This window comes from Coenobita brevimanus, chromosome 94, assembly GCF_032717465.1.
Source record: "Coenobita brevimanus isolate Jiangsu-jjx chromosome 94, ASM3271746v2, whole genome shotgun sequence".
NCBI classification, from domain to species: Eukaryota; Metazoa; Arthropoda; class Malacostraca; order Decapoda; family Coenobitidae; genus Coenobita; species Coenobita brevimanus.
The window spans coordinates 16,418,736-16,437,475 of NC_137047.1; the positions used below are offsets into that span (position 1 = coordinate 16,418,736).

The 18,740-nt window shown below is 41.7% G+C and overlaps 1 protein-coding gene across 1 annotated transcript in view; it reads right to left on the minus strand.

Moving 5' to 3' along the window:
* Positions 1-18,740, minus strand: part of LOC145412951 (uncharacterized) — a 210,867-nt gene that overhangs the window by 8,666 nt on the left and 183,461 nt on the right. Inside the window, 4 exon segments of the mRNA XM_080282770.1 lie at positions 121-503; positions 5,096-5,258; positions 6,716-6,906; positions 8,903-9,078. Coding sequence (XP_080138896.1) covers positions 121-503; positions 5,096-5,258; positions 6,716-6,906; positions 8,903-9,078 — 913 coding nt within the window.

Consider the following 18,740-nt stretch of genomic DNA (forward strand, 5'->3'; position numbering starts at 1 on the left):
CTGCTGATCCCTTTGTGATACAGCAATATCATTTCATGTCTGTGCAAAGCAATTATTATCTAGTATTTCTTACTAACAACTGTCAATCATGAGTAATGTGGCAGCACAACGAACACCTACTTTGTAAGAACTTCCAGAGCACCACTCTGGACCTTGGCCTGAAAGCTCTCAGGCCTTCCATCTTCTCCAGTCTGGTCCAGGATGTACAGAGGCAGTACATGCAGCTGTTCATCATCAGGCTTGGTGAAACCTCGGTGCTTGGTTAGAGATGCAACAACTGTACACCCATTGTTCATGTTGTGGTTGTCCTTGTGGGAGTGTGCACAGAAGTCAGCACATGCAGTAACCCCAGCCCACGGCCGTCCACCCTTGTATCCCAAACGGCATTCTAAGCTATCAGTCTCAAAAGCAGTCTGATTCTTGTAAGCTTCTGGAGCATACTGCTGGTACACAGGACCAATGATGGTAGCAAGTGTCTGGAGTTTGTGCTCTACCTCTCCTTCCTAAGGGGAAAGCAAAGAACAGAATTGTAACAAAAATACTGTATATTCATTTCCTGTGTATCAAGGATTTTCTTATTTCTTAATACAGTACAGTAAACCCTCTATAATTCAGAATAATTGGGGGGAACCCTATGTTGAATTATCCAAAAATCCAAATTACTGGAGCTCATGCTTGCCCTTATCCCCAAATCACACCCACGCTCACTAAAACATGGCTTTTTCACAAAAAGTTGAACAGTACAGTATATTATTAATCTATACTCAGAATGCACAATAAATAAATAAAATAGTGTCAAACCTTGATAATGAAGTCTTGCAAAACGGTAGCTGAGTACAGTACACTTAACTGTGCGAAGGTACTGTACAGTTCTTAAAAATTACATTTATTACTACACTTATCACTACAAAAACTGTTCATGTCCATTTATCACTGCAACCCTTCTCGGACTTGTCTCGCTTAATTCAAATTTCTATCTGAATTAAAATTATTTGTCTGGTGGTCAAAAAGGATCCGAATAAACCGATTTCCAAATTATTTGGGTTCGAATTAGAGAGGGTTTACTGCATGAATCTGGTAGTGGGTTAACCATTACACATGATGAAGGTTTTAACTCACATTAATATCTATAACACAAGCTGAATGAAAGATAAGAAGAAAATCCTTTTCCTAATAGATATTCCGATATTATGCCTGTCACAGGATTTATATGTGTATCATAGTTAAGTTTATTCATGTTATCCAGTGCAATTCCTCAAACCAAAAGTGGTTGGAATCAAAAGGCTTTTGATTTTTTTTTTTTTTTTTTATAAGAATGGAATTCAGTTATTACTGTCAATTACAAGTACAGACATCCACCTGCTAGGCATTTCTTTTAGTCTATCTATCTACTGCCAGACGCCATAATCCCGTAAGGGAGGGGCTCTAACCCTCATAATCAATGTATTTATGTTAATCTTTATTATCCCACAATTATGGTTTTCTGGGTTCTGGCATGAACATTTGACCATGAGCAATGGTAGTTTTGTGTGTGTAGGGGCAGAGTCAGTGAACAAAAGTTAGGAAACTGGGCTCATGGGTCAAGCTGAGTCCAGCTTGAGCTACCTTGAGTGATAGTAGATTATTGCATTATCTTTTAAACCTACTGGTGACCCTGGAAAGTATATATATATATATATATATATATATATATATATATATATATATATATATATTTATATATGTGTGTGTGTGTGTGTGTATATATATATATATATATATATATATATATATATATGTACAGCCTATAAAAAAATTTTGAGCACCCTTACAGCACGATACATTAGCCACACCACACAAAACATTCTGAATCAACTTCTGAATGACGGTGCATGGTTGGTATCCCTGGCCCTATGTTGCTGGGGTGTGTTAAGTCGTCTGCTAATGAAGTAATGATGAAATCTAGTGGGAGAGGGAGAGAGGTACTGGGGTACCAACCACACCACGTATTCTCGCCGTCTGTAACAGTGATTGTTGCGAAGGGTATCTGAGCAAGAGGTGCCGAAAAATTTTTGAGAGGGTGTACACAGTAGGGCACCAGGTTTTATGCCTAAAAGGGAATGTGAAAAGTGCCACCAAAGTTGATTCCTCCAACGTTGGGGCATTGGCCTTATGCGAAATAAGCTAATAGGGACTGGGCTTATAAAAAAACTCACCCCCTAGTGTATTTCCTACTTTAAATACCTCCTAAAGTAACCTGAAATGTTGCTACTAACCTGCCTTTGAACCTCTGTAGCCAACCCTGTGAAGTAGTGAACTCTGAGGGTGATGCAATGTTATGTTTCTTTGCAACTACACCATAAAATCGACGAGTCTGGTCTTGAACTTTGGGCCCTGACACACTAACGCCTTCCCAGGTCCATCTATTCGACCACTGTAATAAATAACGTTCAACCACTGGTATAACTAAGCTGTACTCGGTCACCGTTTTCACTCATCTACCTCTGGCACCTGGTTCAAAATGCTTCTTCGCAAGAGCTAGATTGGCTGTTAATATTCAGATGTCCTGTACTGATCTGTCAATTTAAATGTATTTTTCCTTAAGTTATATTGGTCCAGTGATCAAGAGAAAAAAAAAAATACTGCAATTTTGTTGTGCAATTTGTATTTTTTATATTCATTCCAAATTCTATTTCTTGTTGAAATTTCCGGAGTGGTTGTCATGGAGCTACCACCCTCCAAATTTCGACAAGAAATAAAATTTGGTATAAATATAAAAATGTAAACTGCACAACGAAATTAATATTTTTTTCTTGATCACTGGACCAATATAACTTTAGGAAAAATAAATTTAAACTGGCATATCAAAGTACAGGACATATGATTATTGGCTGGCTTTAAATTCGTTCAGCTGTTTTCTCATGCTACCCACTGTTGACTCCGGCACATAATACATTTTGCATATTTCAGGGTTACAAGCACCCTTCTCCATTTCTGCCACGATTTTACTTTTTAACTCATCATACTTGCATTTTTTAACCCCCTTGTGGTGGTAGTTGCCTGGTCTTCCCTTTAAGGGGGTATCACACGGTACCTGAAATCATGGTTTGCCGACGGAACGCATTCCTGGTTTGCTGGAACCAGGCACAAACCCTATCACACACGTTCCTCGATTGCCGCCGATGGTCGGCAAAAATGTAAACAAAGCACACTGTAGTTTGTCCCACTGTCTCACATGTATCAGACGCAACATGGATTTTCTTGAATTTGCTGAGGGGAGAGTGATTCTGCATTGGCTCTCACAGTAGCGGCACTTGAGGAGAAAGAAGTGGTGGCAGCTAAAACCATGAGAAGGCGGCTCCACAGCCGCCTTCTCGTGATATGGGAATGGCCTTATTTTTTCATTGAGGGCAATTTCAGCAGCCCTTTTCCATACTATCTGCCCAGATGCCATCATATCTGCAGTGTTGAATGAACGGCGAGATATATACAAAACTCCTTCACCCAGCGTGGCGTGCTGTATCCACTCCCTAATGTAAACAACTGATTTATGGACACTGTTATTTCATCCTGGCATGATATAAAAGGTTATTTAAGCTTTTATAAGTAGTAATATACATATTGGAAAGCAACAGGCACCCTAGGAGGGAATTATGACTTAAAAAATAAACAAAATACTGAAGTATAACCTTCAAGTTCTCCATTCAGCTCGCTCTGCTATCAGAGAAAACGTTTTGTTCTTGAATCCGTGGACAGGAATGAGTTTGCATGGAATCCAGTTTTGCTGACGAAATCCTTGGCGGCTACCATGGTTTCTTGGGCAGTTAACACGATTTCTTTGGCAAACCATGATTTCAGGTACTGTGTGATACCCCCTTTACTGCTTGCTGTTCCAGGTTCACACCTTACACCATTTCCACTATCACCCGGTCCATCTATGGCTGCACTTGTAGCACAAGATGACATATTTCCGTCAATTAATAATCAAGGATGCGAGAGTGTAACACTCAACTTGTGGACACACTGAACACATGCAGAAAAACAGGTCAAAACTAAGTGCTGGTGCGGGCGTCACCGTGGCAATAATTCAAAACCTGTGATGCTGGAAGGCGTGAAAATGCTTTTTTTTTTTTTTTTTTTTTTTTTTTTTTTTTTTTGCCAATGCTCATTCCACCCATCCGTCATCCAATCTTATGTTGTCCCATCACAAGCATTGGAGACAGGGGCTAGGCAAGTTGGTCCTGACATTTAAGATGAGAGTGACCAGCCTCACTTATCCCTGAGTGGCATTATGTAGGCAATAAACCCCTACTATCCCTTGGATATAAACCTTCACTGGCTCAATCTGATTGCAGTGCTGTAATTACCCACTAAACCACTAGGTGCCAAAATTTGGTTATATGGTTACCACCCAGCATAGTAAATGCTTTCCTGATGTACAGAAAACCATTTGGCTTGTCACACAGAGTAGTGTCACCCACAGGCAGAAGAGAATGAAGGAGAGATAGACAGAAGAAGGAGTGTAAAGTCACCCATAGGCTGAAAGACAAGGAAAGAATGAAGGAAAGAAACACAGAAGAGGATGGAAAGAGCGAAGGATGGAGGAGAGGAAAGGGCAGACACCTGAGAGCAGCACTACATCAAGTGAGCCAATGCTCAATCACGAAACCATTTGGCTTGTCACTCAGTGTAGAGTCACCCACAGGCAGAAGGAAGAGGAAAAAATCAAGGAAAGATAGACAGAAGAGCAAGTGTAAAGTCACCCGCAGGCAGCAAGACAAGGAAAGAAATACAGAAGAGGATGGAGGGAATGAGGGATGGAGGAGGGAAAAGGGCAGACACCTGAGAGCAGCACTACATCGAGTATCCCAATGCTCAATTACGTGAACATTTGATGGCTGTCGCGAAAATGCGTTTTGCCAAATAGGATGCTGTGAAACCTGGTGCCCTACTGTGTATGTATGTATGTATGTATGTATGTGTATGTATGTATGTATGTATATATATATATATATATATATATATATACATAGTTTATATATATATATAGAATTGAGAAAGAGAAGAGATACAGAGACAAAGAGACAGCATCATGGGCACGGACATGACCACATACCTCTTGTTCATCTGTAAGCTTGAACTTGCGGGCGGTCTTACTTCGAGCATACTTGCACATATTGTAGTACATTGACCAGGAACACCCAAAGCTGAATGACGCCCCACAGGTGTCAGGGTCCAAGCCTTGGCAGATGCACGTACGCTCCTCATTGACGCCACATCTGCCACAAGGAAAATACGAAAGTCATGGCTATGGCTTGTTTACTAATATCCTATGGTATAACTGTACAGTATACAAGAGTGTATCACTAAATTCAATCTATCAATCATACACCTTTAAAGACTTTAATAATCTATCTATCTATCTATCTATCTTTAGCCCGACGCCCTAATCCCGAAAAGGGTGGCCGCAGACAAAACGCCTCCAAGTCGCTCTGTCACCCACCATTTGATTACCCTCCCCCCAACTCACCCCCCACCTCCCTCATATACCTCTCAACTCCATCCCTCCACCTCATCCTCAGTCTACGCCTCCCTCTCCCTCCCTCCACCTCACCTACATACACCCTCTTGGTCACTTTCATTCTCCATTCTCTCCACATGTCCAAACCACCTCAGTGTATTTCTCCTAATCTTCTCAACCACATCCACATCCACCCCACAATGTTCCTTCACTTCTTCATTCGTCAACCTGTCCCTCCATGTCACTCCACAAGCTTCTCTCAAGTAACTCATTTCCACTGCTCTCACTCTTCACTTGTTCCCCTCTTGCAAGGTCCACGCCTCGCTTCCATACGTCAGGGTAGGGATCACAATACTATCATGCAGTGACTTCTTAACTTCCATACTCACCTCCCTATTTCTCATCACTGCTTTCAGTGAACTTTAATAATGACAAGTTTAATTAAGGAATACACAAAAATTTTCTGACAAACAACAGTTCCCAGAGAAAGTATGCTTTCAGAAAACCTGTAAAACTTCACTGTACTGAAGTCTGTGATACATGTATTATAATTTATATTCTTCATACTCTTACACCACCACCACTGCCAACACCACCACAATAGGCAAGTGGTTAGTACTGCTAGTTTGATAAAGCCAGGATTCAAATCCTGATGAAGACAGCATTTAGAGGAAGTAACTTACACGATGCTGTTGTGGCCTTATGTTCAGTGGTAATGGGTGAATAATCTGTCACTTGCTCAAAAGCCTAGGCTGTTGCTGTTATTGTTTAACCCAGATCTGTCTGGCAGAGCAGACACATCAGCCACATGTAAGTAACTGTTTTTGTGGGGCTGTCCTACAGGCACAACACTGTACAGTACACACACCATGCAGGGATCAGGCACCCCCTTGTGGCAGACTGTGCCTCTCCACGGTCAGACCAAGGTCCTTCTCACGGCAGGTACTGTACAGGGAAATATAAAGAGATTTGGCTCCACAGTGAATGCTGCTGCTACTCCAACCACGATACAGTGCACCACCACATGTTGGCTTCTTGTCAATGCTGAAGTCCTAGGTTACAGAGATAAGCAATACTGCTAAGCATTTCATGGTATCCATCCCATCTACTGTATATATATCTGTTACGGTAGCTACTGGTATCGTCTACTATACAGTATTTAACAGTTTCTAGTACCATCTACTGTAATTAATAGTATCTAGCTCATTTTACTACCTTCTTTCTGTTGGTGTTCCAAATTTGTTGAGTTTGTAGACCAGCACTGAATATAGATCATCAGCTACATGGAGCGGCACCCCCTCCCAAGCTACAAGACAAATCACTATCCAAGCTGTGGAACATGTGTGCTTCATCCTATGTTTTACAATGGCAAGGGTTTTCTCCTCAGGACCACTGCGACGGATGACCTGCAATAATCACAAGGTTTATCAATAATGCACAGAAGAAAACAATGCTTACAATTATATATCATACTTGCTTTTATTTGTACAGTAAAAAAAAAATAACTTGCTATAATAACTATAGGATTTTTAAAGTATTACCATTCCTGCTTTTAGATCAAATAGCTTGAAAGCTTCAATTTGCAGCCCCTTCAGTTTAGGAGTCCATCAAAGTTATACAAAAATATCAGGTAGCTGTTAAAATAAGAGAGAACTTATCATCTGTTTTTATATGTTCAGTAATTCCTTCAGTCTGGGAGGTCACTCCAAATCTAATACAAAAATCAAATGGGATCTTGAATACCAGCTACTTACTTTAAAAACCCTGTTGTCACAATGAAGAGATTAAAAAATAATAATGTGCTACTTCTGACAGTAAACAGAATACAAATCAATCTCAGTCAAAGCAAAACACAGTTCATTAATCCTGTAAATATATGAGGTTTCTCCTAATGGGAACCAAATTACCTGTTCAGTCACAAAAATAGTATAAACCAAATGTCATCATAGAGCAGTTAATGGAGATACTGATGTTCTAACCTCTTCACTAATAAGAGCTCTTTCACAAACTGAAGGAAATGGCAGAAGACCTACATAAAATAAGACCACTGTAGCAAAGTGGATAAAACTACTGTTCACTAAGATACGTATTGTTACACCTTAGGGTTTGTTGATATGCTCTGATCGTCATGTAGATAGGACAGGACGTTAATTACCAGCCTATGAACACTCCTGGGTTTTATTTCTTCATGAAAAAACACCGTGGTTTTACTTCTCTCTCTCTAGCCGTCCTCTCCCACTACTGCTCATTCACTGTTCACTGACTGACTGAGTCTTCGTTGGTTCGTTCGTTCCTTTTTGAAGGCTCCAACATGTTTGCATGTGTCAGCCTTGGCCACCTAATGGCAGCTCTCCATGCTGCTCGATCTCTGGCAGCCCCCCTGTTCAGTCCTTTAACCCTGAGGTCACACTTAATGACCTCATCTCAGGTCTTTTTGGGTCTACCCCTCGCAATCCCACCCCTAATATTAAAGCTTCTCACTTTCTGCACCCAATTATCATCTCCCATCTTCTCCACATGCCCAAACCACCTCAATCTACCTCTCCTCATCACAACACCAATACACTCCAGTCCCATCCTACCTCTAAACTCTTCCATTGTAAACCTAGCCCCCCCCAAGGCCTTGCACTCGGTGACGCACTGCACATCCACCTAATCACTGTCATCTCTGTGTGTTTGAGCTTGCAAATATCCTCTTCCTTTACTGCCCAGGTCTCACTGGCATACAGCATTACACTCCTAACACATGCTGCAAACAGATACTTTGACTGACTAATCTCTCTTTCGCTATCTGGCTTATTATCTCTGTCACTGTCAATGCACATCTGCAACTTACTCACTGACTGTCTCACTGTTCAATGACTCTCCATTACTGGATCTCTGACTCAATGTCTAACTGGCTCTAGTTCACAAAACTGCTACTGCCACGCACTAGCTCACTCTGTCCTTTCCTGACTAAAGCTGAACTGACTTGGATGCGGACGGTCCTTTAAATATCCACGACTCCACCTACCAGTACAACTCAGAACACTGCACAGCCTCACTCACTCTGTCCTTTACTGACTAAAACTGAACTGACTTGGAGTCCCCCTGACTCCATCTACCAGTACAACCCAGGACACTCCAGAGCCTATGAGAGAACTCACATTTCCCCACGCTATAATGCACTTAATTAACAATGCACAATAACAATAATGATGGGAACTAATTCCTAAGGTAAGCAAGATAGAAAATAAAAGACACGTTGAATTATCCAGAATGTTCCTCACATCTCCACCTATAAAATGTTAACCTAATCTTATGGCATACCAATTACTGTACTGTAATTTCTAGAATGTTCCTTACATCTCCAAATATAAACCACTAACCTAATTCCACTGGCACAACAATGATAACACTTACCCATTTTGCCATTGGACAACCTGAGTCAGTCTTGCCTTCTTTACCCGTGTAGATAACCTTCTCTATCCTCACTGCCTTGCCTTGTTGTCCTGTCTGCTGCTCCAACTTACTACGGAGCTCAGCTAGACTGGCTGCAGCTCCCAGGTGGCTGTAAATGGGGCCAGGGTCTGGGGTCCCTGTTAAATGTCCATACAAATCAATTAATATCATTGAAATGGTTGGATCTTACTGACAATAAAATACAGTAACAGTAATAGCCAATCCCATTTGCTCCCATCCCCATAGGGGTTCAGGCTATGCTCGCATTGTCCAGTACATTTAGGGTTAGACACCCGGCCCTTCCCTTTGGTGGCATTACATGATTAAAAAATCTTCATTCACCTTGTGGAGACAGAACCTATGCAGAGCAGTCACTCCAACAGAGGGATTTTTGCCACTGTTAAAATGTAAAACTATTCCTCAGTTATTTAAGTTACCTTGCCTGATAATACCCAAACTCGATTGTTTAAGTTACCAACCAAGCAGTAAAGTATATGGGAGATAAGTTACACTTGTCACTTTATCTGCAAAAAGTACATTACGCCTACCAAATACAACAGCACATTAGACATTTCTGTGGTAGCTGTACAAAGCTTCAAGATGGGATGAAATTTTTATCAAACTTGTCAAAAGTAATGACAAACTGAGAAACAAAACAAGAGCCACTGAATATTGTTTGGTAACATATTTGAAACAATCTACTGACACTTAAAACAACAGGAAATCATAATACTCACCATTTAGCTTAAAGCTTATCTGCTAACATCCATGCAAATGCAGCTAAACCCAGGGACAAGCATGCAAACAATTTAAAAGCAGAGATGCAAGCGAGCTGAAATTAAAAAAAGAGCAATAGCAATACCAATCCACACACCACCAACAATTTTAGCAGGCTATTTATTATTTCCATGATAAAGCTATGCGCTTGTAGTGGAATACCATACCAAAAATACATGGAAATAAGAGTGGTGAAAAAGCAAATGAAATTATGGCAAAAAACAATTGAAAAGTATATTCCAACTTCCCATTACATACAGTAAGAGACATGGAAAATTACAATCTACTGTATAGCACTATAAACAGTTTTATTGTTTTTTATGAGTGCAAACAGACAAATAGTTACAGCCTATACAAGGCAAATGTAAAATTTCCATTCCTAGAATATAATGGTATAAACACTCTGTTGTACAACAAACTATTGCTTTCCAACAAGAAGAAATTGAAACTATCATAAAAGCAAGTGGTGCCAAAGCACAGCAAGCCCGTCCCCAGCAGTCATTTTAGTGCTGCCGTACAAACAACAGAATATCTAGTCAAAGATGTTACATATCAAATTTGGGGTAAATCGGGAGAAAATTGACGATTTTATTCCCATCTGAAATTTTAGGCCCCACCAACCTGACACAGACCCCCTCTACCACTACGAGGGGGGTGACCCCACCAACCTGACACAGACCCCCTCTACCACTACGAGGGGGGTGACCCCCCCTACCACGAAGAGAGGGGTGACCCACCAGACGCAATGTGGCATGTTATAGGATGCAGACTTGAAAGATGCACCTTTAGGTTTTGGTTTCATGTCGAAATGACGAATATGAAAGTTATGGCGAACTTTTTTTTTTTTTTTTTTTGAGCCTACAGCCTAGGCCTTGACCCAATTTGGCCCTAAATTTAATCAGATGATCAGAGGGTCATAGCCCATCATCCCTGTAATTTTACTCAAAATGGCACCAATAGTTTTCGCGTAAAGTTGTTAACTGACAAACAAACAAACAAACGGACAAACCGAGTGAAATCAATATCCGTCCCCGAGCCCCTCTGGGGCGAGGACGAGTAACTACACTACTTAAGGCATTTCAGTATAATATACCGGTATATATATTATCTATACCGGTATCTATCTATCCATCCACCCATCCATATGAAAGAGAGAGAGCTGCGATGGGTGTTCTATAGGTGAGTTGACATTTTGAAAGCTCTGGCCTGATTACTAGCTTTGTTAATGTTGAATAATCGTCCATAGCGACTCCCAAAGGCTAACATCCCATTAGCCCAGTCCCCTCGCTACTGTCCGTCCATTATTGATTTTCAGACTGCGAGTTCCACGTCAATTTCTCATGACGGATTATTCTGTTCATAATGTTTCGTTTTTCGGCAGTTTGTGCGATGCATTCTTGTCACTGGATTAATGGAAGCGTTCCCGAGCGATCAGGAAGGGACTATAGGCCGGCCTGTCCACAATTACGTGTGCAGTCACGTGTTTATTAGCTTGATTTCAGCACGTTCAGAATCCTCTAATTTGGACATTTAACATCAACAGAATTAGCATATTGATCGACAGTGCTACCAGTAACACATGCGTCGGGTAATTGCAGTTCATCCAATGTTGCAAATGTTTTGGATGTTTTACGCCATTACCATTCTAGTTACAGTCACACGTACACATAAAATTAATCATGAATAAATATGCGGCCTCGACTAAGCCAATCACTATACATGTTCCTGAGCCCATCAAAGTGACCTTCAGTACTTGTTGCTCAAAAAGTGCAATGCACAACACGAACAGGCTACGTAACACCGAAAAACTGATGTTCAACTTTAAGTGGTTTTTATACATTGGGACGATTACGATATAAGGAAAAGTAGGCCAAAAATTCATCAGGTCACATAAAAACATTAAGCTCCAGTTGCGTGCCTGTCAATAGGTGTTAATATTGAACTATTCGAGGTCTCTCCAAAACTGTAAAATCATCTGGTAGTGGCAAGAAATGTGTGTGTGTGTGTGTGTGTGTGTAGCAAATTCCTGGCATGCATTTAGTCCTACATTCATTTCTTAGAACTAAGAGTAAAGAGCTCATTTCCTGCCTTCATTAGATTTGACTAGGGGATGGCTATTTGTCATATTCTGTCAGACTGTTTATCAGAGTAATGGAACGTCATTCAGCAAATTCTCATCTTATCTACGTCACCATACTGCAGGGAACTGTCTCTGACGCTAACAGTGTCATTTATCAGTCCTTACATTTTATTTATTTATTTACTGGCTGATGGATGGCTGGTTCGATAGTTCTGTCATATATTCGGTCCCGCAGGTCACATAGACCAGCCATTACCGTACTCACGCGTCCGCCAGCTGCACGCTCCGGCCCAGTCAATGTGTCCGGATTTTTTTTTTTTTTTTTGGTGCAGTGTGTGTGTGTGTGTGTGTGTGTGTGTGTGTGTGTGTGTGTGTGTGAGATGGTGGGGGGGAGGGTAGGAGCTGTGTACTGGTGGAGGTGAAGGGTAAAGTGATGTTGGCAGGGTGCAGTATGTATGCATGGGGAAAAGGGAGACGTGTATGCAAAAAGGCAGGGGACGGACTGTCTTGAGGGAGAAGGAGGTGTGAATATAAGTAAAATGAGAGGGGGTTATGAGTCAGCCAGGGGAGGAAGGTTCAGGCAGGGAGATGGGATGGAAATGCAAAGAAGGGAAGGAATCAGTGTGAATGAGGGGTTGATTGTATGGTAAGAGAAGAAATAGAGGATCATGGTGTAGGAAGAGTAGCAGGGATCAAGGCAATATTAAGTGGAGCAGTGTATTTGGATGAAGGAAGGGACAGAAGCAGTGTGAATGGTAAGGGAAGACAGTGCAGAGTGTGCATGGAGGTAGGGGGTTAGGGTAGTGTGAATGGTGTGTGTGTGTGTAGGGGGGGATGTACAGATGTGGGGGGGGTAGGGGACAGCAGTGAGCGGGTCTGTGAGTGACGCAAGGGATAAACCAATGACCAAACTGTTGCCAGTCACCAGAATTCATTGTTACTTCGACAACCAAACACGAGCCCTAAATTATCCACGCGTATACAAACACGGACGCCCAAGTTTTATAAACAGGGCATTAACCGTCAAATATATATATTTTTCAAAGCTCAAAAAAATATGCAACCTGAACTACTGTAACATTACAATTCGGTTCCTGACGCAGCGATAATCAATCTGGCGACAGTTTAAAAAACATTCAGCGATGAAATGTAAAAGGTATATTACCAAATCTATCGTCACAGTTTAATGCAAGGTCTACTGAGACCTTGGTTTTACGATGCTGTCTCTTAGAAACTTTTACTCGATCGCAGTTGCCTACGCAAAGTAACAAACACAAATGTACGATGGGACACTAAAAGGACAACCAGAATCGTTCACTGCTCCAAAGTGAACCTTTCCCTTATCACGTACTATCTCACAAGGACAAACGATACGCTGAATGTCTAGAGAGAGAGAGAGAGAGAGAGAGAGAGAGAGAGAGAGAGAGAGAGAGAGCATAATTACAGGAGGGAGACTGGCCTCAGCTGTATGGTGGTGGTGTGGATGAAGATGTAGGTCACAACAATTGAGAGGTAAACAACGCTACCTTAATGATATCAGTGCAAGGCCTTCGTTTATCAGTCAACCTTTCCCTGATAGTAACTGTGGCTGAATCTGTGCCATTTCGAGTAATTTTCAACGATTTCAATCTCTTCACTACAACTATTTCTTTATATCTGGTTTATTTCCAGACGACCATATTCATCTCGAGACATTCGAACCCCTTCATTGACAGAAAGCTTTCCTAGGTAGAGAATCTTTAGGATGTAGTAAGAATATGCCAAAAGAGGACGTCATCGTGCTGAAGGAATTATCTAAGGCAAAGTATGCCGGTATTATATAGACACAAACACAGAATGATATGGATATAGACAATCATTACTGAGGAAGAATATGTAAACTGCAAAAGACAAGAAAAGTTTGCTATGAAGTCTCATACGTCAAGGAAAATACGATACACTGACCGGATCAATAATATTTCGAGCACATATTCTTGATGTTACGGTTACGGATATTCTAACACTACAGTACTTCAGAAGACTTTCCATATCAGAGTGACTATATTTTAAGTCTAGATGTGGGTCTTCATCAGTGAATCTTCCCCAAACAGTGAGTGTCGGTGGAGTTATAGCTTTTCGAAAAAAAAAAAAAAAAAAATCTATTTCACCTGGTATTCCACATTACATGCATCGATCCATCTTTAAAATCATCCTAACATCTATTTCACCTGGTATTCCGCATTACATGCGTCGATCTATCTTTACGTCTTTATATATAAGCTTCCTCTCCATTCACGAGTAGATTTAACCTTTTTATATCTCTCGTCACCTCTCCTTTCTTCCCTCTTTTCTCTAGCCATGCGCCAGAGCAGCAGAGTGAGACGTAGGGATCGATATTTTGGCAATAACCCGTGGTCGGCCAGCAGCCCGACACGTGCCTTCCTCGCACGCGCCTTCGTCCTAACACAACGATTTGGCTACGACTTCCACTTAATAATAACTTCAAGTGAGAAAATCTATAACTTGGGAAACGAAATCGAAGAAATTATTTAGAGGAACTAATTAAGAGTGATATTAACGTTGTTCTAAGGTCTAAGCAACAGCCTTATGCAGGTGGAGAGAGAGAAAAAGAGTAGACGAGGATGGGAAGACGGCGAGGTAAAACTATCGATCAAGGGGCGGTACGGAACTTGTGTTAGTTACCCAGTTGGCGGCTCTGAGGCGTATTGGACTGATCCCCCTCCCCCCATCTCTCTCTCCCTCCCTCCCTCTCCCTCTCTCTCTCTCAGTTCTTCCCAGCTGCAAAAAGTTAAAATATATTTAGTGTAGTGTTCTCTCCGCTCATCCTCCTCCTTACTCAATTGTCTTTCTCCATCTACCTTCCCCTCCTCTCCACTTACTTCCACTCTCTATACATACTTCAACCTCCTCCCATTCCCTTATCTTCTTTCTCTCTCCATTATCTACTCCTCTCTTTTACATAATTCCACTTTCTAATTCCCTCCCCCTTTCTTCCTCTCTCTCTGATACCTCCACCTCCCTCCCTTCTCTCTAATTGCCACCCTTCCCTTCCCCTCCGATTCCAACCCTCCCTACTTAACATCTCTGCTTCTCCGTCCTCCGTGTTCATCCTACAGTACTATTATGGACCTGGATATAACATCGCCTATCGCGGGTCTTATTCCAGGGGAAGACTGGGACTTGGTAAAACTGGCTGTCTACCTTAATGACCCTCGTGCAGTTGACAGGCACCGATTTAAGCCTTCGTTTTCTTACACTGATATATTCATTCCATTAACACTTCCTATCCCTTCACATACCCTAACCTGATCTCCATACCTCCATCCTCCCTCCCCCCCCCCATTTCCTACATTCTCACTCAGCTTCTTAACTTTCTCCCCTCCCCCTTCAATATACTGCTGATTTTATTTATGTTAGCGTCTGATGATTTTTTTTCAGCACCGTCATAACTAAAAAGACTGAAGACCCCACATCCTACTTTCCCTCTCCACCACTTAGATATTGCACCTCCCTCCTTCTTCACTCTATATCATTTTTCTCCTCTCTCTCCAACACCACTTCCTCATCTCGTCCCAGCACTTTTCTCCCTTTCTCTCCCGTCACCACTTTCCTCCCCATTCCTTCACCACCATTATTCCTTCTATCTCCATCGCAATCCTCCCTTCCTCTCTCCATCAATATCATACCATCCTCTCCCTCCATCACCATTAATTCCTCCTTCCTCCATCAGTAACATTCCCCCCCCCCGCTCCCTTCAATTACCTTCCTCTTTATACTTAATGCACTATCCCTCTTTTTATCATCAGCATTCCCCCCCCTCACTCTCTTTCCCCTCATTATTCTTCCCCCTTTTTCTCACCATTATCCTTTACCGTTCTCTTTTCATCTCCATCCTACTTCCATTTCTTCCTTTCCGCTTTCTCTTCATCACCATCCCTCAGTCCTCTCCTTTTCTCTTCTTCCATCAGTACCCTAACTTTCGTACCCTTCCCCCTTCCTCTTACTACCCACCACCACCTATTCTTGTCTTCCCTACCACTACCTCCCCTCTTATCACTTCTCTGCATTCCCTCCAACTCCCTATACCACTCCCATTATCTCCCTCTCCTTTCCCAACCACTCCCACCCCCATCCCTTTCCCTCCTTCCTTTCATTAATTCTTACCCCACCCATCCCAACCTCGTCCCATCCTCGCCCAATTCACCTCCTCTCCCCTCCTTCCTCTCACTTCCCTACCTCCCACCCCCATCCCTTCCTTTGCCCTACATTCATTAACTCTCATCCCCTTCTCCATCACCCTCCTGCTCCCTTACATCCCCTCTCTTCCACTCACTGGCCCCCTAGCTCCCTCCACCACTCACCGACCCACTAGCTCTCTCTCCACCATTCCCCTGACTCCCACACCCCCGCTCCACCACTACCGGGCCTCCACCCAGCCCCGGCTCCCAACTTCCACTGAACTATAGTCCCTCCCCCTGCTCCATACGCCCCCTCTCCACCACTTCACCAGGCCCACACCCCTCTCCATCCCTCCCATTCCACCTCCACTCCCCTGCCCCCCAAGCCACCTCAGCTGAGACACGTGTTGGGGGCAGGACGCAAATCGATAGCCCCCTAAAGCGGCGTTCGCAGGACCCGGCCCGCCTGGGACTGGCTCGCGTCACATCGCTCACTCACTCAATTATCCTGCCGTACTCACTCTTTATAAATTTTACTCACTAATTTAACTCACTCATATTATTACTACTACTAATCTATACTACAAATTTTTCCAATCCCCCGTCTCATTTTCTACTCATTGGGTCATTGCTAAAGCTCATCCCTCATATTAATGTTACTCTTACTGGTTACTCTACTCTGTTACTCTGTTACTTAATCTTGCGTTACCATCCTCCGCCACCCATTACTCTTATTATTATATACTACTCATTGTTTTCTAACATTCACCTTACTACTGCTGCCATCATGCGCTGATCAGTCCATCTTTCTACTCATTGCAGTGTAACTTATCTATGTCGTATCTTAGCAAGTGCATTTTAACTCAGTTTTATAATTCACCCATCTAATTTTACTATCCAGCGTTACTGTCCTTATTATCAGTTACTGATTAGCGTTACTGTCCTCTGTGACACTGTTCGTTATTAATTATAAGATCATCCTTCTTATTATCGTTTTTTTAGTTATGTGACGAGGTTCGGTCACATAACGTCAACAATGGTATTATGACATTATCGACAGAAAACATAATGGCTTTTCAGTTTCAACCTTTTCAGCCGAGGATATTTTCTCCATTTTGTATCAGCTAACGTGAGACTATTCCTTTAAGCACAGGAAACCTCCCTCGTAGTAAACGGTAAAAGAGGGGTATATTTAATACTCCTTCCAGTTCGAATAGCGTCTAGCAAGCTGAATACATCGTCTAGAGATGGCAAGGACAAAAGGATGTTTTCAGGCTGAAATGGTTACTCAATTAAAAAATAAGTAATGTCAGACTTTCGTACTTAAAATACAGTAACCCTAAATAAGGCAGGTAATAATTCATCATTTTGGGCAAAGCACACGACTACACAAAGGGATGCATGCAGGAGTACTAAGTAAGGGTTCCAAACTGAATACGTAAACATAGACTTGATATGGAAATATGAAAGTGTGTGTGTGTGTGTGTGTGTGTGTGTGTGTGTGTGTGTGTGTGTGTGTGTGTGTGTGTGTGTGTGTGTGTGTGTGTGTGTGTGTGTGTGCGTGCGTGCGTGCGTGCGTGCGTGCGTGCGTGCGTGCGTGCGTGCGTGCGCGCGCTATGTAAGCGTTTCACCCTTTCAATAAGACACCTTCTCTAGACCTTGATTCTTGCTTCCCCCAGACGGCTTTATTTAGCTTATGAAAGATAACTCATATAGGGGGTGTTAACTAAGGCTAAAATACTCTACCAGTTTAAAATGTCTCTTCTAAGCTTTGTAAAGTCGTCTGAAGGCAGCTGGAATAAATAAATAAAATGACTGAGTTAATGACGGCTATACCCAATTCCTCCAGTTCTGACTGTCTCTCCTAAGTTAGAAATGATGACATGATAATGATAATGATAATAATAATAATAATAATAATAATAATAATAATAATAATGTCATTTAAGGTATCAAGAATAAAATAAAGAAGGCGTCACTGTGCTGAAGAAGGTTATTATCAGAGCGGTAAGGAACGTGGAGTGTAAGTTAAGTTTTCCAAGTATGCCACGTAATTAAACTAAGGTCACTATCCTCGTCGTCTTATGGAGACTTTCTAACATGTCTTCTTTAGCGATATAGTTGGCATATCACCTTAATATTCTCTCATGCGTTACTTGTGGCAGTCTACTGTAATACTGACAACGTTTGCATATATGGTGCAACAACGTTTGTATACTGTATACAGTGCATGAGAATACTGACTTACGGTATCATATGCAAACATGAACAATAGTAAGGAAGAAGTGAATGAAGTCTCCTTAGCCGACGAAAAAAAAAAAAAAAAAAAAAAAAAAAAAAAAAAAAAAACATACGAAAGACGGTACGTTCATGTCCTTTTGTGTGTTAATAACCACTTTAATATCATGTCTTTTTCACATTATATTCTTATTTCTGACTTACGATTCACTTCAGCAATGGGTAAACTATTCGTAGCGAAGGCACTAACGTCGACTGTGACGAACTCTCATTACGAGTCACCCCAAAGCTAAATTAAACTATATATCAGTAGCAATAATGAAATATGAAGACATCGTACTGAAGTCGTGCAAACTATGTCTATAGTAAGTTAAAATAACCAGAAAACAAGAGAAAAGTAATATGCGATAAAACAAAAACTGCTAAGACGTGTCAGAAATCCTCCTAAATCCAAAGACAATATTTCTGTCGGTTTAGGAGGCTTTCTAACACCTCTTCCTCAGCGATCTGGTTTGCGTATTATACT